At 52.0% G+C, this 23,387-nt stretch overlaps 1 protein-coding gene across 1 annotated transcript in view; it reads left to right on the top strand.

Moving 5' to 3' along the window:
- Window positions 1–2,753: 2,753 nt before the first annotated feature.
- The window catches only part of THBS2 (thrombospondin 2), a 31,258-nt gene continuing 10,624 nt past the window's right edge, over window positions 2,754–23,387 (top strand). Inside the window, exons 1-14 of the mRNA XM_003792368.3 lie at window positions 2,754–2,962; window positions 5,862–5,934; window positions 7,305–7,861; window positions 9,509–9,593; window positions 13,180–13,376; window positions 15,190–15,330; window positions 15,965–16,061; window positions 17,395–17,565; window positions 17,760–17,936; window positions 18,734–18,907; window positions 19,565–19,692; window positions 19,767–19,919; window positions 20,264–20,482; window positions 22,988–23,095. Coding sequence (XP_003792416.1) covers window positions 5,883–5,934; window positions 7,305–7,861; window positions 9,509–9,593; window positions 13,180–13,376; window positions 15,190–15,330; window positions 15,965–16,061; window positions 17,395–17,565; window positions 17,760–17,936; window positions 18,734–18,907; window positions 19,565–19,692; window positions 19,767–19,919; window positions 20,264–20,482; window positions 22,988–23,095 — 2,259 coding nt within the window. The 5' untranslated portion in view covers window positions 2,754–2,962; window positions 5,862–5,882. The remainder of the gene's footprint in view (window positions 2,963–5,861; window positions 5,935–7,304; window positions 7,862–9,508; window positions 9,594–13,179; window positions 13,377–15,189; window positions 15,331–15,964; window positions 16,062–17,394; window positions 17,566–17,759; window positions 17,937–18,733; window positions 18,908–19,564; window positions 19,693–19,766; window positions 19,920–20,263; window positions 20,483–22,987; window positions 23,096–23,387) is intronic.

Raw genomic sequence — 23,387 nt, forward strand, 5'->3', positions numbered from 1 at the left:
CCACCTCCAGCAGCCCTCACCTGGTCAACATTGGGCAGGACCCTCCATCAGGAGCAGCCAGATCACAACTCGCTGGAGGCTCAGCTGGTCCTTTGCATTTTCTTTTAGCAAAAAATGTTGATTCAGCAATGTACTATTTTTTAGACATGATGCTATTACACTCTTCCCAGACTACAGTGTAGAGTTCACATAACTTTCACAGGAAGCAAAACCTGTGTGAACGACTTCATGCTGTGTCTACTTTACTGTGGTGGCCATGTCTGAGCTGCACTGCCTCTGAGCTGGGCCTGTGTTGGCTTCCTGGGGCTCCCACAGGGCAGTGCTGCAGTCTGGTGCCGCAGTCTGGTGCCGCAGCCTGGTCCTGCAGCTCTGGGGCCAGCCGTTTCCCTCTGAAGGTTCATGGGGCTGGGGGCCACTTCCCTGTCCCCTGCAGCATCTGGTGTTACTAGTCACTGTTTGGGACCCTCTGGGCTTCATTCCAGTCTCTGGCCCCTTCACCGAATGGTGTAGCAGGAATCCTCTCTCCAATTTGGCCTCTTCTCCACGTGATCTCATCTGCAAAGACAACAGTATTTCCGGCAAGTTCACATTTCCAGGTTCTGGGTGGGCTCAGTGCAGCCCTCAGGCCCTGTGCTGTCACCTCTAGACGTTCCACACACGACACTTCACTGCAGTCACTCTTGGCTTTCCTGCTTCGGCCACTGCCCTGCTTGGTGGTTCCATCATTGTATCCCTGCTGTCCTTGTTCACAGCAGGGCAGGTGGCCAGAAAGTTCCCCACTCGCTCGCTGTGGCCCATATGCCAATGGGCCATGAAGTCCGACTTCATCCCACCAGGAACCCCTTTTGGCCGCTCAAACCTGTGGGCCTGTGGGGTGTGCTGCCAGTGCCTTGGGCTGGACACTGTCCCATGTCTGAGCAACCTGTGCTCCAGCAGCTCACTGCCCCTCCTCCGCCACTCATTCCCCACTTGGACCATTGTACACCTGCCACGTCACAATCACTTACCTCTGTCTCCTCTGAAAAGCCCTCCCTGATGCTCCAGCGGGAAGACATGGAGGAAGAATTCCCATCCCCACATGCCTGGGATCAGGTGCCCTTCTGAACGTGGAGGCTTCTTCCCCCAGTGCTGAGGGCTGCACCTCTCCTGTTCCAGACATGCTCACCAGCAGTGCTGCTCTTGGTCCTAGAGCTCTGCTTGTTGAGTGCAGGTCACAGGGATAAGTAGTTGGTGAGAAGAGGACACAGGCAGCTTTTGTCGTCACAGTGGGGTGCAAGACCCAAACCTGCACTTTCCAACCACAGAAAAACCCAACCCATGGATGAGAAAAGATGAACTGACAACTCGATAACTATCCATTGAAAATTCTTTAAGGGAAAGAGGGTTACATGTAACTTTATTTTTGAAATTTAGAAAACACCCTAATCTATTTTATAAACTTGACTCCAGACTTTTAAATCCAAATGATGAGTTGGTTGCCAACTAGCTGACCTGAAGCCACATGTCTTACTTTAAAAACACAACACATACACTCTGAGAGTGGCCTCTTCTCTCTCAACTGATGTTGTTCCCTGTGATCTGGAGACAGTTGCTAGAAGAAAAAGCATCGGTGCTCAAGACTGAACCAGCCCTGGGCCTGATTCCCCTGCGGAAGACTCTGGGGCTGGAGGTGGCAAGGCTGCCATCCCTCTGCCTCTGGGACCCAGACCCAGCCTGAATCCAGGCAGTGGGAAGGCCAGGATCCCCCGCTGAAGTGCTCTCTTCAGTGTTATTTAATTAACTTACCACCAACCCTGAATTGAGGGATGGGGCCATTCTCCCCCCAGCCCTGACCTGGGGACATACGGCCCCTCCCCCATCCACAGTCTACCCTGGCCTGGGGACATACGGCCCCTCCCCCATCCACAGTCTACCCTGACCTGGGGACATGTGGCCCCTCCCCCATCCACTGTCCACCCTGACCTGAGGACATTCTTTCCTCCCCTTGTCCACTGTCCACTCTGGCTCTGACCTTGGGTGAGCTGTGGGGCTGCCACCGTTTCTGCCTCTCTGGAGACCTCGTTCCAAACCAGCTTTGCGATAGGCCATCCCCCTAACTGAGACTTGAGGAATCTGCTATGGTTCTTCCACACACTGGGAAAGTTGCATCAGGTGGCGATGGCCAGGTGGCAGCCAGCTGTAGGGCTGGTCCTAGGCGTCCTCAGTGAGTGGAGGCAGTAGGTTTGGTTTAAAATCCATCCCCCAGAGTGGCAGGGCCTCCTGTCAGTCTCCCAACTGCCTCGGTGTTTCCTTTCAGATTCAATATTATATTTTGCACGTGATAAAATTAATTCATTCAATATAATAACTTCATCAATATCCAGACTAATCATTTATACCCATTGATTTATTTTACAACTTAAGGATTGTCACTTATTTGGCTTAAAAAGACCAGTATCAGATTGGGTAATATGAAACATGTTTACAGCATAGAACTTGCATTTTTTTCTCTTAAGCAAAATGGGGAGTTCTAGCCAATTTTGTTAGTTTTATTTATAGCATTTTATTTCCTGAAAGAAGACAGGAAAAGTGAGTCCCTGCCTTTTCTCTCTCCATCTGGCTCCTTCCCATTCCAGTCTGGCAGGGTCTGGGGTGGACACAGAGGCGGGGTGTCCAGCTTCGAGGGGCTGGGCTTGGACTCAGGCACCAGGTACTCAGAGCGAATGGTGAGATCAGAAGAAGGAATTATGTCATTGCTTCGAAGGAATGAATTAAACGCGCTTCCTCGCATGTGTGATTGACAGCTCCCTGTAGGAGAAAGTGCATATAAAGCAGCTGGGGGCTGCGGAGCCAGGGAGGCCACGTCTGCCGGCGTCCTGCTCGGAGGGGCCGGCTGCTCCTGCACGCCAGCACAGCCTCACTCTTTCTGGACTTTCCTCGGCAAGCTTAAATCAGCTGTCACTGTATCATCTTTCCACAGCAGGTAAGATTGTTTTTTAAATTAACTAAACCACTTCATTGTACTACCATTTTCAGAAAAAGTTCTTGATTTCTAAGAGAGGAAAGGGGAAAAAAGTATAATAGAGATTCTTAATTGCAAGTGAGTGACATGTAGAAACACCAAACAGCAAATGTTCTTTCACACAGTATTTTTGCTACTTAATTGAAGAACTGAGGCAAGCAAACTCCTTTTAAGCATTTACTTAAGGTAGCTATGCCACCACCTTCCCTGGCACGTGGCCACTTCAGTGATCCCTTTAAGACAGTAGGGACTGTCTTAATGTAGGTACCTGCCTGGGACCATTGGGTAAATGTTTATACAGAGGTGCCAACTATATACATATGTGTGTATACACACACACGCATTTTAAGAAAGAAAAAAGCTGTATTAAATTTGTAATACTCAAGTGATGATTTCAACTCTGCAGTTACAGGAGGGACTCAGCGTGACTTATCTTCTGTTATTGGTACATACTGAGTATTGCAATTTTAATATGTTTTTTTCCTTTCTTTAAATATGCATATATATTTTTTGGCACTCTCTGTATTTTCAGCTGTAGAACAAAATATTTCTGTGTGATGCTTTGTGACTGAGGAGGAACCATGAGAGAAGAATAAGCAAAGATTTCTTCAGAACGTGAAAAATAATCAGAGATTATAGAAACTCTGATTCTGAACAGTAAAAGTTGAAAAAGTGTTTTGGAATGTTACTAGCAAGTAATTTACAGTGAACCTATGAAAAGCACTAGGACTGCCAGGGAATGCCATTAATTTAAAAGGTTTTGGGGATAATTTGCATATAAAGAGCCAGCTGGCTGTCGGCATGGATACTGCTAAAGGGAGCAGGGCTGGCTGCAATCCCTCAAGGCTCAGCAAAGTTTCCTTTTACTTTGTTCATATGAAAGGGATTTTAAAAGGTCTTTACAAATTCAAATTATATTCTGTTGCATCATATCATTAGAAGTCTTCTTTTGGAAAAATATAACCATAAGCAACAGTACAGATGTGTGGTGGAGCTCTGGCTGGGTGTGTGCCTGACCGCTGAGGAAGGGCCTGGGGTGCAGTGAGGCTGGGTCTGGGCCGTCGATCCTTCATCCTTTATTCTCCTTTTCTCTTGTCACAATCCCATGTGGCGAGATGGGCGCCTTGTGCCCACCCGCTTGGCAAATGGCCCACCACTGACACGTCTTCCTTCAGCCCCTGCTGTTCCAGGATCTGCCTCAGTGGGTCGGAGACGTAGCAGGATTTGGTTTTGTCACAGAGTTTACTTTACTCTCTTTAACCCTGCGCTCCGGGAGCCAGACATCAGAATATTGTTCTGAATGGAGCTCAACTTAAAGAGCAAGTGTCACATAAGTGACTTACAAGGACACCCAGGGAGGGATAGGCAGTCACTGGGGCTCACCCCCGGCCTGTGGGGAAGAGGCAAGGAGGACCCCTGGTCTGTAGTACCTGCCACTGGTTATCCCAGAGCCCCTCTGCAGAGCTCACTGTGCACCAGCACTGTTCCCAACATAGGCCAGTGTTCACTGAAACTTCTTCTTAAGAACTCTACCTCCAGGCCCTGGTAGTAGCACCTCTTGCTGATATACATTAGAGAGTCAGAGAGGGAACCATTCCAGACACACAACACACAGCCCACTGCCCTAAGCCCTCCATTGTTGTGCTGAAGCAGAACCTTCCAATATTCATTTGCTTAATTTATTTCTTATAACAACCAATGAGGCAGGGGTTTTAAAAGACAGAGGGGTTAAATGAGTTGCTAGGGTTACTCAGCCTGTGGCTGACAGCTAAGTGGGGTGCAGGTGCCCTGGGCTGCTGCGCTGCTCTACCTCCTGTGCCCTGGGGATCACCAGAAACCTGGCATGGCACTGTGCCTGCAGGCTCCGGTTTCCAGAAGGGGCCCTGGGGGGCTGCCAAGCATCCCCCCCCCCAAGGAGTGCATCTCCATTCCTGGAAGGTCACTATGTCCAGTTTACCCAATGTTTCTGGGGAGGGCAATTCCTTGGATTTCTTTAACAGTAGGAAGCGAACGAGCTTTGATACTTTAAACATGGGAGGAATTAGGGTCTCAGCATTGCTTGGGCTCCGTAGAGCAGGATGTGAACACATTGCTGGGAGGGACCTGGGAGCCATGGCCCCCAACAGGCTAGTGGGGAGGCCAGGGAGCTGCAACCTTCAGGGGTTAACAGTGGGCCGGCTCCAGTCCAGGTCTCCTGACTTCTGGCTCAGCCTTCTCTGAGCCAAGCCAATTTAGAATCCTCAAGATGGAAAAATAAGCCTAAAGAAAAATAGAAAAGCAGGGCAAAGATTATTGCTAAGTAAAATATTCTGTTTTTTACAAGTATAATGTGCCAAATCAAGTTTATTTCTTTTATACACAGTTAATATTTATTCTATTTAATTAAGTTATGCATAACTTTTTTTCTTGGGTATTTGTGCAAAACGCCTTCATGGATCATTTTTGCTGGGCGGGGTATTTATAAAGTCCAGCTTCCTGGGGCTGAGTCTTGGCTGCACTTCCTAGGGATTCATCTTGGCGACTACTTTCCTTTCCTGCCCTCCATTTGCTCATCTGTAGAATGGACACAATAGGAATGGCATTTTCCTCCTAGGTGAATCTGAGTAATAAATTAACCATGACTATTTAGAACATAATTAGCACAGTGTTTGTCAATGATGCCGGCCTGATAACCATTAGCTGTAGTCAGAAAATGCTGTTTGAAAAGCAAATCTCTTACCAGCTTTTGGCTCCCCACAAATCCATTTGTTTCTAACTTTTATGAGCGAATTGTTTGTAAATGGTCATGTGAACGAACGTTTCCGGCACACTCAAAGTTGCAGCGTACACTCGTAACTGACTCGGCTGCGTTCATCCCCAGGAGTCGGCCCTGGGGAGAAGGATGCTGTGCAAGCTGTTCCTGCTGGCCCTGTGGGCATGGCCGGGGACTCAAGGTGAGTGGCGACAGGGGTGAGTGGTGACGGGGCCCTGGGTACGGGGGCCCCTAGGGCCCCCGGGGCGGCTGAGCCACGGATGTGTGGCTAGAGAATCTAACCTGCTCGAACCTTTTCGACTCCTTTGCAGATAAAACATTTGTTTACTTTTGAATCAATATGACAGGAAATATTTTGTCTTTGGATAATTCAGGCTTTAGAGAATAGTGCCCAGCCACCTAGAGATGCAACATTTTGCTGTATAAAGTTTATCTTCCCCCATGTGTTATATTTACAGCCTGCATGCATTTGGCGTTTTATAACTTCCTTTCTCTACTATCTTTCTACTTAAAACACAACATCTTAAGTATTTTCTTGTGTTCATCTTCCTGCAATGTGACTTGGGACTGCAGAGTGCATCACCACAGATAAACTTCATGTTTTCAGGCCACTAGAATAAATGATGGCACAGGGATATTGTTTGAATAAGCCTTCACTAGCATTTGTGATAACATCCTTTGAGTAAGTTACAAAAATAGGACAGCTGAGTCAGAGGTTTTAATTCTCTGTATTATTGCCAGACAGTTCCACCCCCAGTGGTGCCGCTCACACTTCTCTAGGCAACAGTGTTTATTACAGTGTTTTAATTTGCTAAGTATTAGATGGAAAGTAATGCCTTGTTTAACGTTTCTGGTCATTATATTGTTTTGAGTTATTTAAACTGTCATAATTCTGGTAAAGTCTGATAACTTCCTTTGCCAATAGTTTATTTGGTGACTTCAGACCCTTTGTTTGTAGCCCTGAGACCAGTCCTTGTCTCAGCACCTCACCACAGGTGCATGAGTTGGAGAATACATTTTTACAAAGATCAAGATGCTAACGTAACTTGTTTAAGACTGGTGATTGCAATAAGAGACCAATGTATGGTATTTTAGTTGCTTTCTGAAACTCCACCAATAGGAAGGCTAAAGGTCTACCTTTCCTAGTTTTTTTTCTGTTTGTTTCTCTCCCCGTCCCCCATCAAGCAAATGGCAGAGAGCAAGGCTGCCTTCCAGCCTGGGTCTCCAGACACTACCTGGGCCTTGTGCAGCCCCTGTGTCGGTGTGGCTTCCACCACAGGGCAGGTCTTCCCCTGGGCAGCGCTGGCAGCGCACCTGCGCTTCTGTGCCGAGAGTCACCCTCTGAGGCTCTCGGGCAGCCAGGGCGCGAGGGACCCCGAGGTCAGAGGCTGTTTCAGGACCCCACTGAGCGGGGTGCTGGGGCGCACGATGGTGCTAGAGGCAGAATTAGCGTTCCCACAGGAAGGGGCGAGACCGCATGGCTCAGGCGACCGCGCTAGCCTCCCGTGGAAAGCCGGGGCCGGTGGTGACCCGCCTTGTTCCCCTGCACAGCCGTGAGCCAGGAAGAGGACGCCTTCTTCGACCTTTTCAGCGTCAGCAACATCAACCGCAAGACCATTGGCGCCAAGCAGTTCCGTGGCCCGGAGCCTGGCGGACCCGCCTACCGTTTTGTGCGCTTCGACTACCTGCCGCCCGTGGGCGCCGACGCCCTGCGCACGATTGCGGAGCAGGCACGGCGCCGCGATGGCTTCTTTCTGACGGCGCAGGTGCGGCAGGACCGCGGAACCCGGGGCACGCTGCTCACCCTGCACGGCCCAGGCGCGGCCCAGCGCCAGTTCGAGATTGTGTCTAACGGCCCAGCAGACACGCTGGACTTGACCTACTGGGCTGGGGGTGCCCAGCACGTGCTCTCACTGGAGGACGTGGGCCTTGCAGATGCGCGCTGGAAGAACGTCACCGTGCAGGTGGCCAGCGAGACCTACAGCCTGTACGTGGGCTGCGACCTCATCGACAGCGTCACCCTGGACGAGCCCTTCTACGAGCGCCTGCAGCCAGAGGGCAGCAAGATGTACGTGGCCAAGGGCGCTGCCCGTGACGGCCACTTCAGGGTACGCGGTGCTGGGGCTTCGATGCAGCTCTGGGGCTGAGAACACTGGGGTCTGTGGGAGGCGGAGCATGTGCACACGCTCGCCCCATACTGATGCACCTGTGTACACAGCACACTCACGCATACACGTGCACACGCACTGCCATACAGATACACCTGTGTGCACAGCACACTCACACACACACGTGCACACGCACTGCCATACAGATACACCTGTGTGCACAGCACACTCACGCACACATGTGCACACGCACTGCCTATACAGATACACCTGCGTGCACAGCACACTCACGCACACACATGCACACGCACTGCCATACAGATACATCTATGTGCACAGCACACTCACGCACACACGTGCACACGCACTGCCATACAGATACACCTGTGTACACAGCACACTCGTCCATATATGTGCACACACACGCCCCATACAGATCCATGTGCACACACAGCTACACCAGGCCCCCCCAAACACACACATGCATACACATTCACACATACAGATACACCAGATCACACATCCACATGTGTGCACACACAGCACAGTCACACACACAGTGCACGCACACATACACATCAGACCACCCATGCACACTCACATATAAGTCATATGTGTGCACACAGTATACCCATAGGTGTGAACACACATGCACCCACACAGATACACACCCAACCATACATGCACACTCATGCATCTACTTGCATGATACACACTCACAAGTCCATTCATACACATGCATGAACACATCCACCACACACGTGCACATGAATGCACACAGGCATGCACTTGGGTAATGCACACGGAGGCAGCCACACACAAACACGACACACCACATACCCTACTGAGCCATGAGTAGGCAAGAAGGTGTCCATTGGTGTGCCTTCACACCTTCACTGATGGTCATCAGTGAGGCTGAGGACTGGTGTGTGGACCCAGGCTTCCCACTTGTTCCCCTGTCTGGCAACCCCAGACCTACTTCATCAGAGCTAGGGCTGCTCCTGCCTTTGTGCTGAGCAGTGATGTGAAGGGCGGGCAAACTAACAATGGCCCTTTCCTAAGGAGAGGGATAGTTTCATGTCTGTCTGGGTAAGATATATTTGGAACAGTATCTTTCTAAAACCAAAAGCATTTAGAATCTACAGTGATGTGCTGGCGCACTGCTCTGCTTGGTTACTTGAGTAAAAGGCCTAGAGGTGTATAGCTTGCTGTTGGATTAACCTCAGCGGGTGCAGGGTGCTTGTGGTGAATGTGACCGGCCTGGCCTGGTGTAAAAAGTGGCTGACCCCTCATAATGTGGAAGGTACTCCTCCTGACCCAGTGTCCACATCTCTGATCGGACCAGTGCACATTCCAGCCTTTTAGCCAAATGCAAGATCATCAACGATAATGAGTCCTCTGCAGACTAAGAAGAAGTGCATTGAGGGCCACCCTCATCTTTGCCTAGGGAACATTTTTTTCTCCTAGTTGGTAAATTTTTTATGTTAACTCCCATTTCCTCTGTCATGCATAAAAACAAATTTCAAAAGTAACACATAGAGAAAACACTGATTCTGAAGTGGTTTGAAACCTGCTATGTAGAAGAAAGTCTTCTTGCTATCTGAAGATTCCGTCTATATTTATGGGGTGTTCTTGTGCATTTCACAGGGTTTGCTTCAGAATGTCCACTTGGTGTTTGAAAACTCGGTGGAAGATCTTCTAACCAAGAAAGGTTGTCAGCAAGGCCAGGGAGGTAAGTGTGTTTTGAACAATGTATTTCATTTCCTCCCTTGGAAGAATTTGTTTCCTGTGTGGGGTGTGTGTGTATGTATGTGTGTGTGTATGTGTGTACACTAATAAGAATTTAAGTAAAACTGTTTGAATGAAGCACCTTTGTTGCCTATGACATGTCTATTAACTGAGTCATGTTGATGTCTGAAAAATGATAATTTGCTTGAATAATTAGTTTTTATTAGATTTTAATAATCTGAAAACTTTTATTACATAAGTCAAGAAAAATATATGGCATTTTAACATGATTTTAAATATAAGCAAGTTTTTCACTATATTAATTTCAACATAAAAAAGCCTCATAGGTATGTGTCAAAATGGATTTGTAGAAGTTTTTTTATACTATTTAGAGTTGTTGATTTCATCATCTTATGGAAATCTGTGTGACTTAAATTATTGGCAGATAATCTTACACTTTCTGTTCGTTAGGATTTTGAATTGTATTTCTGAGTTTAATTTGCTGGCATTTAGTTTATAATGGTCACCGTGCCAGGCTCTTAAAGTATAGCATATTGTTGAATCTTCAGCAACAGCTTACAGAGACAGGAGCCTCCACGTCCCTCATTACATAGAGACAGGAGTCTCCACGTCCCTCGTTACACAGAGACAGGAGCCTCCGTGTCCCTCATTTCACAGAGACAGGAGCCTCCACGTCCCTCGTTACACAGAGACAGGAGCCTCCGTGTCCCTCATTACACAGAGACAGGAGCCTCCGCGTCCCTCATTACACAGAGACAGGAGCCTCCGCGTCCCTCATTACACAGAGACAGGAGCCTCCGCGTCCCTCATTACACAGAGACGGGCGTCTCCACGTCCCTCGTTACACAGAGACGGGAGTCTCCACGTCCCTCGTTACACAGAGACGGGGGTCTCCACGTCCCTCATTACACAGAGACGGGGGTCTCCACGTCCCTTGTTACACAGAGACAGGAGCCTCTGTGTCCCTCGTTACACAGAAACAGGAGCCCAGGTTCAAGAGGGTTGTTTAAATGTTTATTCCCGTGAGCAATGACTTGCGCCCCTCTGGGTCTCACAGTGCCCAGCACGGGGCTCTCTTCTGCCCTGTGGTTCACTGTGTTACTTTACATTAAGGCCACTTCGTTGCAGTTCTAAATATGACAAACACTAATTGTTCTTTTATTGGTCAACATGCAGGGATGTGTAGGATTTGACATCTGCAACATGAAATTCCTATGTGGCCCCTGTCTTCAGACGTGTGTTTTAGATGTACACACATGCATGCGTGTTTCCACTAACACTACATACAAGTACCGTGTATTGTCTCTATACAGAGAAACTATACTCTCAGCGTTCTGAATCACAGGTCTGCACCACAGTTGGGTGCAGTTCAGTTAAACTAGAACTAGGTGGTGATGGCCCATTGGTCAGGTATCATGATTAGTAGTAGGTGACCAGCCTGCTGCGACAGCGTGGTCCACAGCCCCATGTGAGTGGGCATTTCTGGAGAGTGTGCTCACTCTCGCCCACCTGCTGCCCCAGCAGGGAGCTTCCTCAGGAATCTCTGAGCCTCGGACAGGAGTGTTTAGGCTCATGGTCACAAGTCAGTGACCCCTGGAGCTATTAAAAGCAATCCTTTAAAAATTATAGGAAGCTCTTAGACCTTCTCAAAATCAGATTCACACAGGGATCTAAATCTGTTATTTAACTGTGGAATAAGTACAATCTATACATTTATCTCTATTGACGATATGTATTTAAGGGTCACTCATCAGTCAGCCAATCGGAGCACTGACTTCATGGAGGTCCAGTTTGAAAGACGTTGCTCACGATAATTTCAGATATGCTCCTTCCCTGGTTATGTCAAACTTAGAGAACATTGGTCTAATTGAATAGCTAGTTCATGAATTGGTGCTTGGTTATGGCATGGACTTTTTCCTTAAATTCTTTTTAAACATTTCAAGATATTGGGGGGTATATGTGTTCTGTTTACATGCTTTATTTTTTGCACAAATTGAGTCAAGGTTATAAGCATACCCCCCACCCAGTGTGCGCTGTACCCAATAGGCGTGAATTTACACATTCCCTCCTGCCCCCCAGCTGATTGACCAATTCCAGCCCGGTATTGACTACATGTGTCTGTTTCCCCATCTCTGTGATGTTTCACTCGGAACAGTGGTTCTCAACCTTCCTAATGCCGTGGCCCTTTAATACAGTTCCTGTGGGTCTTGGCCCACAGGTTGAGAACTGCTGACTTAGAAGAGTGTTCTGCACTTCCATCCAGATTGCATTTTCTTTACAGCTGAGTGGTACTTCCTAGTGGGTAAAGACCATGTTTGCTGTGTGTTAGAAATAAGAGCAGCCTGGTGAAGGCACTGGGCATTATTGCTTCACTAGAGAATATTGGCAGAAACCTGGGAGATGTGGGCTGCTGGGAAGGTTATACTGTAAGGTCAAAAGAGACTCACGGCAGAAGCAGAGGTGAACCAACACCTGAGCTAGTTTTTGCTTAAATACTAAAGGAATAAAAAGTAAGTATCCTGGATAAGTTAAAGATTGTTTTTAATTAAATGAAAGCAAATACAGAGAGTAAAATCCACTTAGAATCTGTTTAAGCTGATCTCTCCCCGACTCTGTCCCTCTCCCTCCCTCTCTCTACTCCTCTTTCTTTCACTCCCTCCCTCCTTCTCTATATACATACATATATATTTGTACAGCAGTTAGTACATTGATATTTACATGGTTGCACATGGTTAGAGGCATAATGAATTTGAGCTTAGTGCAAATTGCAACACGGCTTATAAACAAGCAATAAAAGCTCAGTAATGGAATGCCTGACAGCGCTGTAAGATTTACAAGTAATAATTCAGCAGTAATGGAATGTCTGAAAAGAAACAGAGCATTTTAAACATGTGATAATCACCCTGGAGAGGAAGTTAGAGTGGGTTGTGAATGAACGTGACAAGCCTGAGCCCTCCGCCCGGCTGTGCCCACATCAGCCTGCTGAGCTGAGGAGGACTCCATTTCTGGACATGCCAAGATCGGTTTGTAAATTACACATCCTACCCACACACTTCTCTCCAGCTAGAGCTGTAGGTGGCCTGTGCAATTTCTGGGTTCAGGTGAGAGGCAGGGTCCCCAGCGGCCCCAGGATTACCAGCTGGTGGGCGCCTACCCCACCCTTCAGGAAGGGCCCTGGGCCTGTGGAGACTCAGGCTAAGACAGGGAAGGAGGGGGAGTCTTGAGGACATCCCCTGTTGGAGCAGAAGGATGACTGGACAAGGAGGAAGGGTGTTTAGGAACCAAACCAGGGATCAGTGAGGAGCTAAGAAGATGAGGATGTGTTTTTGGAGAAAGGGATTTAGGGTGGGGCGTGACCCAGACTCATGCTTATAACAGTGCATAGCCTCAACTCCAGCCATTCCTATCCCAGCGCCACACCTCTGCTCTGCTCCTGTTTGAAAGCCCCGGTCTTATTGACACGAGGCCACTCAGGAACCAGTGCAGAGAGCTCCTCGCCTGGGCACAGGGTACGGCTCCAGGAGGGGTTGGCGTGGCCTGCATCTCACTTCCTGCTGTGCTCCCCCCAGCGGAGGTCAACGCCATCAGTGAGAACACAGAGACGCTTCATCTGAGCCCTCATGTCCGGACTGAGTACATGGGCCCGAGCGCCGAGCAGCGGCCTCCGGTGTGTGAGCACTCCTGTGAGGAGCTGGAGAACATGATCAACGAGCTCTCCGGGCTCCACGTCATCGTGAACCAGCTCAACGAGAACCTGAAAAGAGTGGTGGGTGCCTGGTGGCAGAGCTGGCTGAGGAGGGGCGCCCTCCTGCTGCGAGGGCTTTGGGTGGCCAGATGGGCAGTGGGTTCCATTTAAAAAGTCACTGCTCATGGTGGGTGGGGGGTTGTGTCACACTCCTCAGGATGCTACGGGGAAAGTATGGGCCTTGGATGTATAGTCTTCAAAATAAGATGAATTTTGAGAAATTCATCTCAAAAAACACAGATACACATGCACACACACGCGCATGCACACACACACACACAGGAACAACTTTTAGCTGGAGCACTGGATATGGAAGGGGCAGTCTGGATGGGAAGTGGTTCTGAGGCTGACATGAGGCAAACCTGTGTGCAACTGCACGGTGTGTCCCAGGAGAGAAAAAAGTGCCCAAGTTGATTAAAGCAGGAAACAGGACCTGCAGGTAATGGGATCCTCTCCGTCTTGTTGTCCTGCCTTATCCAATGCCTGATCCAAGGATGGTGGGGTGACTATGACTTGTGCCCAGAAGACACGAGATGGGTGAGGAGGGGGGAAGCATGGCTGGGAGTGTGGATGGTGCCTGAGGGAAGGGGCTCCGCTTCCATCTTCTCCTGTCCTTGGGGCTATTGTGGGGAGTGGCTCCCAGTAGGAGGGCTGAGAAGTTGCACCAGGACCTCATTACTGCCCCGAGTCCTGCCTTCCATCTCCCCATGGAAGGAGCCCTGGGGGTTATTCTGCTTCTGGCCCAGATACGTCAGAATCAGCACGATTTCTGTTTCTTTGGGACCAGATGGAGTGGGCATCACAGAAGCAGAGGCCGAGGCCATGGGGAAGGTTACAGCACAGCTTCTAGAACTTTCCACCAGGGCTTTGGCATTGGGGCAGTCCCAGGAAGCAGAAGCTATGGCAGCTCCCCCATCTACCTGCCCACAGACGTCCATGGGGGGTGGGGCTGGCATTGTCTGAGAGAGGAATTATGGGGACTCGGGTAGTTGCTAGAGCTCTGCAGTGGGCGGTCCCCCCAGGAGAAGTCTCTTCGCACTCCGAGTGTGTCTGTGGTGCTCCCCTGGACATGTGCTGTGTGGGCTGTGCCGGCACATGGCTGTTAACCCTGGTGTGATTGGAGACATCTAGCACCTCCCCTTCTAGGGAGTGATCCCCTGGGGGCAGATGTGGGCACATGGCCTGGCAGGTTCTCACCCTCAGATTAGAAAGAGCTCCTAGGACCAGGCTACTAAACTTGGTCGGGGGTTGAGGTGATTTGTGAACTCCCTGACACTGCACAAAAGGTGAGAATGGGTTTTAAACACACCATCCAGCAGGTCTTCACAGGCTCTGAACCTCCCCTCCGGCTGAAGGAGCACATGTGATTAAGTCTCAAGGAGACTGCTTAGAATGAGGAAGACTTGGTGCATTTTCATTTATTTGATTTTTTTAAACTTTGCATCTTCTTCTCTAGTCTCTAACCCTGGGATAGCGAGAATTCTCCCTGGCAGTTTCCCAAATAGTGCAGTATTAGATCAGCTGTTGTCATGTTTGTGAGTGAAGGGAAGGGTGCCTGCACCTGTGAATCCATGTCAGTTTTAGCCTCAGTGGGCTGCTGCCCCTCAGGTCAGCTCTGCGACCTGGCCACATGCCCGGCCGGGCATGTGAGACATGCCTAGGTGGGCAGCAGTCAGGGGTGGAGACCTGCACAAGGGGCGGTTTCACCTTGGTGAGGCTCTGCCATCTTCATGCCGGAGCCCTTCAACCAAGAAGGAGCTTTCTCGCCTGCAGGCATGATGGCTGAGTGTGATGTGTCCTTGTTTATAATGATGTATTTGTCTCGATTTTCCAGTCGAATGATAACCAGTTTCTCTGGGAGCTCATTGGTGGCCCTCCTAAGACGAGGAACGTGTCCACCTGCTGGCAGGACGGCCGGTTCTTTGCGGAAAATGAGACCTGGGTGGTGGACAGCTGCACCACGTGTACCTGCAAGGTGAGACCCCAGGAATTCTGCACACTCGGACCAGGGCAGAGCTGAGCATCATGGCGCTGCCCTGTAGGGATGTGTAAAGATGTGCTCAGACAGGTGAGGAGAGCCGAGTGAGAGCCAGGGGAGGGCTGGTGAATATAATCATGGCTCCACCTCACTTCTTTGTACATAGAGAAAGCAGAACTCAGAGGGCTGAGGACTGGCCAGTGCCGCCAGGTGGTTAGAGACAGAGCGGGAGTGGAGAAGCCAGACATGGCCCGGTTTGTCTTTAATTCCGTCTGGTTGTGGTTACATCTGAGGGCTCAGCAGAGTCATTTGGGGAAGGGAAAGTCACTATCAAAAGCTACATGGACAGACAATTCAGTGTCTTCTCATTTACGTCCTTTTCCGGTCGGCCACAAGGTATGGGTGGCTTCTGCTGTTCTCACTGCCCAGTGGAGGGAGAGAGGGACAAGATAGAGTCAGGGCCAGCTTGGGCCTTGTTCATATTAGGCTCCGGCTCTAGTGAGAGGAAAAGGTGCCTTTGCTGTCACATCTCCACAATGTCCATCGGTGGGACGGTCCTCTCTGTGGCAGCCCTTGAGCTAAGGTCTGTTACTTGCAGTGAAGCTCTCTGAATACTTCTCTTTGGTTATAGAAATTTAAAACCATCTGCCACCAAATCACTTGCCCTCCAGCGACCTGTGCCAACCCTTCCTTCGTGGACGGCGAATGCTGCCCGTCCTGCTTCCACTGTGAGTACTGCCAGCGGACACAGGTCTCTGGCTGGGGGCCTTTCTTTCCTGTCTCTTGTTCCACTGACCAGTGGCCAGAATGGCCATTGAAAGTCCTAGGAATTCAGGGGTCAGAGGGCCCCGTCCTGCTGTGTCGCTCTTAGAGAGTAGGTCTAAGGGCCAGGCCCAGAGGGAAAGAGCCCGACTTTTCCACCCAGGGATAGCCCCTGGCCCCAATGCCAACCCCATATCAGGGCACACATAACTTAGACTATGACTGTGGTTATCACATCGGCAGAGTGACAGTGATGGAAAGTAGCCAAGAGCTCCAGGCCCCGACCTGGGGAGTCCCTCGGTAATGGAAATACACTCCACGGGGGCAGAAGTGGTTTGGGGAGGAATGACACATGGGCCACCAGCACATACAGAGGCCCCTGCACTGTGAAGCTGGGCCCAGGCTGGGGCCCTGGCTGTGCTCCCAACTCTGAGTGGCCCCTGGTGCCAAGGCTGCTGAAGAAGGGGTTCAGGCGCCACCGAGATCTCTGTGGCACTAACTGCACAGTCTTGTCCCTGAGTAAGCCAGGCACTGTCACAAACATTCCAGATGTCCCCTGGCCCAGAGACTTGGGTATCATCCTCGGATGCCAACCCCTGCCCTGGGACAGAAAATGGGTTTACAGATAAGCGTGGGCATTGCCGCCCTGTGCTTTTGAACAAAATGTGATTTTTTTCTGAGTTTCGGATACATTATCTGTAGAAAAATTCCCCAAATACAAGGTTAGTCTGATGATTAAATCAGCAGCCTGATGCGTGTGATGGTGCCGGGTGGCTATTCCCGAGGTGGGGTTGCTCCTTGCGCAACGTAAATATGGAGGAGAGCACCTGGGAGCCGCCGCGGCCCAGGAGGCCGCCTGGGTGCTGTCTCTCCTGCTCCTGAGCGTCATCTCACCACCCGCACGGTGTGTTTTCTGCCATCCCAGGAGGTCTCTGCTCTCTCATATTCTATAACTCTGCAAACAGGCTAAAATGTAATTAAATCAAATCTTAGTAGCTTCAGTGAGACTTGCTGTAGACAGGACCCTGTTCTCTTTTCTGAGCTGGGGTAAACGTCTGCCATACACTCTTCTGGACACATGTGGGTGAAACTGTCCTCCACACCCAGACGGACGCTGCTGCTCCTCTCACTCTTCCGTGGGGCATCTGAGCACCACTCAGGTGACAGACTTGGCACCAACAGTTGGGGCGTGGCAGGCCTGGGGTCCTTCTGACTGTGGGGCCGACTCCCTGCAGTTTGCTCTGCTGTGCATGTCAGCGAGCAGGGCCTGAGGGCACCGCGTTTCCTTCTTTTGGGCAGCATCGGACAGTGAGGAGGGCTGGTCTCCGTGGGCAGAGTGGACCGAGTGCTCCGTGACGTGTGGCTCTGGGACCCAGCAGAGAGGCCGCTCATGTGACGTCACCAGCAATACCTGCTTGGGGCCGTCCATCCAGACGCGGGCTTGTAGCCTGGGCAAATGTGACACCCGCAGTGAGTGCCTCCCACCCACGGGGTGGGGTTGGGCTCTCTCAGCCATTGGGGATGTTTTGGGAGATGGGTCCTGATTGGGAGAGGGTCCTCTGTAGCTGTGAGACCCTGCTTAGTGAAGAAGGAAATGCCAGTAGGCTCAGCCCCTCTGGGGTGCGGCCTGCAACTCCAACCTCTCTGTGCTATCCTTGTGTCAGTCCGGCAGGACGGCGGCTGGAGCCACTGGTCACCCTGGTCTTCCTGCTCTGTGACCTGTGGGGTCGGCAACATCACGCGCATCCGTCTCTGCAACTCCCCTGTGCCCCAGATGGGGGGCAAGAACTGCAAAGGGAGTGGCCGGGAGACCAAGCCCTGCCAGGGCGTCCCGTGCCCAAGTAAGTGGCAGGACCCTGGGGTGGTGAGTGTGCAGGATGCGCAGGGGAAGTAACTACAGTGAGAATGGGGTCCTGGTGCCAGGCCTGTCCTGCCCTGCCCAGCCCAGCCCAACCTACCTGCCCGTTCCCAGGTCCCAGCCTGGCGGCAGAAGGGGCCACCCTGGTCCTGCTCTTTCCTGGAACCACTGCTTGATCAATGCTGCTCTCCTGCTCTCAGCACTGACCTTGTTCACACAGTCCCTATTCACTGCATGTCCTGTACAGACTGCACATAGCCTACCGTCCTACCTCCATCAGAGGGACACTAGGCAGAGCTGCAGCGCAATCTCGGGTCAGGGGCCTGAGGCCAGCAGGTGTCCGTGTCCTACAGCAGAAGTGGGCACAAAGCCCCAGAGACTTACTAGGGAGACCGTGTGTGACAAGCACTGACACAGAACAGGAGAAACGTGGGGCTGCTGCCACTGCTGAGTTGTCCCCACAATTTGTGCAAATCTTTGATGCAATTCAGTTTCACACGATGCTCAGAGTTGGGACGCTCCCCCCAGCATGGGCCACCCAGGGAAGAGTTGTGAGCTTAGGTAGAAAAGTTTTCTATGAGGTTAAAATGCAGCCACACCGGCCTGCATCTGGTGGCTTGAGGGCCTTGGCGCCATCACACTCTGGCCACAGCTCAGTCTCCGTAGAAAGAGGCCAAATTCTGCCACGTAGGCAGCACAGCAGTGCTGTTCCTGTCTCGGAGATCACGTTTCCAGCCTGCGTGCCCCTGCCCTGAGCCCCCCGCTTGGCTCTCCCTGCAGTTGACGGCCGCTGGAGCCCCTGGTCCCCGTGGTCAGCCTGCACCGTCACCTGCGCTGGTGGGATCCGGGAGCGCACGAGGGTCTGCAACAGCCCCGAGCCACAGCACGGGGGCAAGGCCTGCGTGGGGGACGTGACCGAGCGCCAGATGTGCAACAAGAGGAGCTGCCCAGTCGGTGGGTCTGCGGGACGCTGGCCGGGGCGGGTCTGGGAAGACACTGGGCTTTATTCTAATGAAAGGCACATGGGGAACCAGGGAGCAATCACACGTAAAGATAGTGCTTAAGCATCTGGGTTCCTACTCCTGGTATTTTTATGTAAAAAGAGAATGGGGCATCTGGGTGCCGTAGCTCAGTGTTGATGTGCCAGCCACATGCTCTGGGGCTGGGCCTGCTAAACAAACAAAAAAATAGCCGCATTGTGGCCGACCCTATAGTCCCAGCCACTGGGAGGCTGAGCCGAGAGAATTGCTTAAACCTGAGAGTTGGAGGTTGCTATGAGCTGTGATGCCACGGTACTCTACTGAGGGTGGCAAAGTGAGACTGTCTCAATAAAAAAAGAAAGAAAGAAAATGAAGGGTGCAGTGTGGTCAGGTGCCTGATTATTGGCAGGAGCCGCACACGCGCTCCTTGCCCATGGCTTTCTGACCATGGACGGCACGTCTCGGCAGTGATGTTTCAGTGACCACCTGGGACTGCCCACGTGGGCATCACTGGAATGTCCCTAGCCACTCCGTGACACCCAAGCAGCAGTGTTTAACAGGACAAGAGGTGGTGTGTGCTGAGCTGGGTAGCAGCTGGGCATGGCAGGGCTTACTGTCCACTCCTCTCCAGATGGGTGTCTGTCCAACCCCTGCTTTCCCGGAGCCCAGTGCAGCAGCTTCCCTGATGGATCCTGGTCCTGTGGCTCCTGCCCGGTGGGCTTTCTGGGCAATGGCACCCACTGTGAGGATCTGGATGAGGTGGGTGACCCCTCCCCCCGGACGCTGGGGCCAGTAGAGGTGGGTGTGGTGCTCACGTCTGTATGTCCTTGTAGTGTGCCTTGGTCCCTGACGTCTGCTTCCCCAGTGGCAAGGGTCCACGCTGCATCAACACCCAGCCGGGCTTCCACTGCCTGCCCTGCCCTCCACGCTACCGAGGGAGCCAGCCCAGTGGGGTCGGCCTGGAGGCCGCCAGCACAGACAAGCAAGTAAGCGGAGTCCTTCCTGTGTGTTATTAAAGGCTCAGGAAGGGCTGGGCCAGTCCAGAAAAGTAGAAACAGGTGAGGGGAGGAAGGGGGTCGCCTCAGGGAAGCCAGGATCCTACAGCCCATCTGGTTCCACGCAGAGAACCCAGGAGCATCAGGGCCTGGGAGCTGTATGTGTCACTGTTGTCCCCTGGTCAGCAGGTGGGCTACAGATGACAGCGCTGCTCACAGGTTAGGCCTGGGAGCCACACCCACTCGGAGCTTGTTGGCCACCCTCCTGCATGCGTCCCTAGGACAATGCCTGGCCAGGCATGCTCCTTGCCTGCCAGTGACCCCTCTCCCCGCAGGTGTGTGAGCCTGAGAACCCGTGCAAGGACAAGACACACAGCTGCCACAGGCACGCAGAGTGCGTTTACCTGGGCCACTTCAGTGAGCCCATGTACAAGTGTGAGTGTCAGACAGGCTACGCTGGTGATGGGCTCATCTGCGGAGAGGACTCGGACCTGGATGGCTGGCCCAACTTCAACTTGGTCTGTGCCACCAATGCCACCTACCACTGTGTCAAGGTGAGGGGCTTGGCAGCTGCATGTGGGCTGTGTGACTCCAGGCCCAGTGTCAAGGTGAAGGTCATGGAGGCCTTATGTGGGTGGTATGATCTCTAGGCCCAGTGTCAAGGTGAGGGGCATGGTGGCTGTATGTGGGTGATGTGACCTCCAAGCCCAATGTCAAGGTGAGGGGCATGGTGGCTGTCCATGGGTGGTATGACCTCCAAGCTCAGTGTCAAAGTGAAGGGCATGGAGGCTGTGTGTGGTTGGTGTGACCCCAGACCCGGTGTTGAGGGGCATGGAGGCCGTTTTGTGGGTGGTGTGACCCCAGGCCCAGTGTTGAGGGGCATGGAGGCTGTGTGTGGGTGGTGTGACCCCAGGCCCCAGGGGAGGGGCATGGAGGCTGTGTGTGGTTGGTGTGACCCCAGACCCGGTGTTGAGGGGCATGGAGGCCGTTTTGTGGGTGGTGTGATCCCAGGCCCGGTGTTGAGGGGCCTGGAGGCTGTGTGTGGGTGGTGTGACCCCAGGCCCGGTGTTGAGGGGCATGGAGGCTGTGTGTGGGTGGTGTGACCCCAGGCCCGGTGTTGAGGGGCATGGAGGCTGTGTGTGGGTGGTGTGACCCCAGACCCGGTATTGAGGGGCATGGAGGCCGTTTTGTGGGTGGTGTGACCCCAGGCCCAGTGTTGAGGGGCATGGAGGCCGTGTGTGGGTGGTGTGACCCCAGGCCCGGTGTTGAGGGGCATGGAGGCTGTGTGTAGGTGGTGTGACCCCAGGCCCAGTGTCAAGGTGAGGGGTGTGGCTGCTGCACGTGGACAGTGTGACTTCTAGTTCCAGCTCTGTCCCCCTCAACACCCTCCCCTTCCAGGGGTTGCTCAGTAGCAGCCCTGCTTTCGCCTGTGGGCCATGACAGCTGATGTCTGTCTGGGGCACACATCAGGATACCCAGTTCTGTGCAGGGAGGTGGGACGTGGGTTCCAGGGTGTGGTGTGGCCTCACTGTCCTCACCACTTAGAAAGTTCTAGTAGACATCTTTCTTTATAAAGATGTGAGGTGCTGAGCCATAGGGGAGCGATTAGCCAGCTGGGAGGATGAGCCTCCTGGGGCCGCGACAGGTGCTCTACGCCCTGTGCTGCTGGGACAGGGCCAAGCTCCCTCCAGAGCTGCTGCCGGATCCAGGTGTCCTGGGGTGTGGCTGCTTTCGCCTCTGCCTCCACTGTCCTCTCTCTCACAGGGAGGCCTGGTGGCATTTCAGGTCCACTGGATCACCTAGGATGAGTCCCCTCCTTTCAAGACCCTTTACTTGGCTGCATCTTTTGCCACAGACAGTGAAAGTCACAGGCTCCAGGGATTGGGAGGTGCACGTGTGTCTTGGGGACTGCAGTTCCCCAAACAGTCTATTGCTGTTTTCTTCTCACTTAATGTCAGAAGTGTAAGTGCTACAAACTTATAGAGAAATAATTCGAAAGTATAAATATATCCATTTATTTAGTACTTAATCATTGTGAATTTTGTGTAACAGTGTTTTGATTTTAATTTTTCTGTCAGTCACTCTTGATTAAAAATGGCTAATAGTGGCTGAAATGAGAGTGGAAAGTGCTTGAGAGAGGAGACGTGTGGACCCCGCCCGTGTCCCCCCCAGGTCCTGGTGTAGGTGCAGCCAAGTCCCTGTCACTGTGAGGCTGTCCTGTCAGTTTTTTAGTTCTGTGAAATTGCAGGTAGGAATTTAATAACTTAAAAATGTCACGTTCTAATTCTATGTTCATGTGGGTAGCACGAGAGGACAAAAGGATTTAGAGTGAGACTTGGTTGCCCCACACCTGTCTGTTTACTGGCCAGTGCACGGGTGCAGGGTCATCCCTCGGCCGGGCAGCCCCTGGGGTTTGTGTCCCTCAGAGAACCCAAGTGCCTCCTCTGCTCGCTCACTGCAGAGGCCTGAACTAGCGGATATGGTCCACTCCTGAGCTGTAGTTTCTGAACAGATCACACACACCTTCGCCAGACACCTAGCTTGAAGGTTTTCAGCTAATGAGAGTCAAGAGTTCACAGGTTTTGCCTGTGTGCTCTGTGGCTTGTGTCTGCAGGAGCAGGGGACGCTGGCCCTGTGTCCTGCCCTACATTTCTCAGAGCAGAGGACACTGGCCCCTGCCGTGCATCTCTCAGAGTGGGGGACACTGGCCCTGTGTCCTGCTGTGCGTCTTGTGGAGTGGGGGACTCTGGCCCCATGTCCTGCTCTGCATCTCTCGGAGCCGAGCTCCTTGCTCCCTTCTCATTCCTGCAGCTGTTCAGCAGCTTCTCTGGGGTTCTGGGCTCAGAACACAAGCTTCTTTTGTCTCAAGCACTAGAGGTGGAGACATAATCTCCAGAGCAGAACTTGAAAAGAAGTGCCTGTCTCTGGCTCCCTGGCCAGTCCACTTGCCCTATAGGCCAGCAGGCGTCCAGTGCTCACGTCCTCTCACCAGCATTACTGAAAGCAGGAGGAGCTTTTCCAGCGTGACTTTATAATTATTTTTCTGCCTCTAATTATAGGATAACTGTCCCCATCTGCCCAATTCTGGGCAAGAAGATTTTGACAAGGACGGAATTGGTGATGCCTGTGATGATGATGATGACAACGATGGTGTGACCGACGAGAAGGTAGGGTGCTCAGGCCACTGGAGCACCTGTCCTGGACCTCAGGAGAGGCAGGAAGGGGAACGTGCTCTGTACCAAGCAGTGTGCACGTGTCAGGGCTACCATCCTGTGGTGTCCGTGCTCCTGTAGTTCCCCGTCTCCGGCAGAGCTGGTCCCTCACCAGTGTGGACCACTCGGCCTGCGCAGGGCGGCAAAGACGCTCTGAGAAAACACCTTTAGGGGTTTCCTTTGCCTTTTCCCACACAGAGAACGGCTTATCCAACGTCCCCCCTCCCGCGGGACGCACTGCCAATGG

The sequence above is a fragment of the Otolemur garnettii genome, unplaced genomic scaffold (genome assembly GCF_000181295.1).
Source record: "Otolemur garnettii isolate 467f Iridium unplaced genomic scaffold, OtoGar3 scaffold00056, whole genome shotgun sequence".
NCBI classification, from domain to species: domain Eukaryota; kingdom Metazoa; phylum Chordata; class Mammalia; order Primates; family Galagidae; genus Otolemur; species Otolemur garnettii.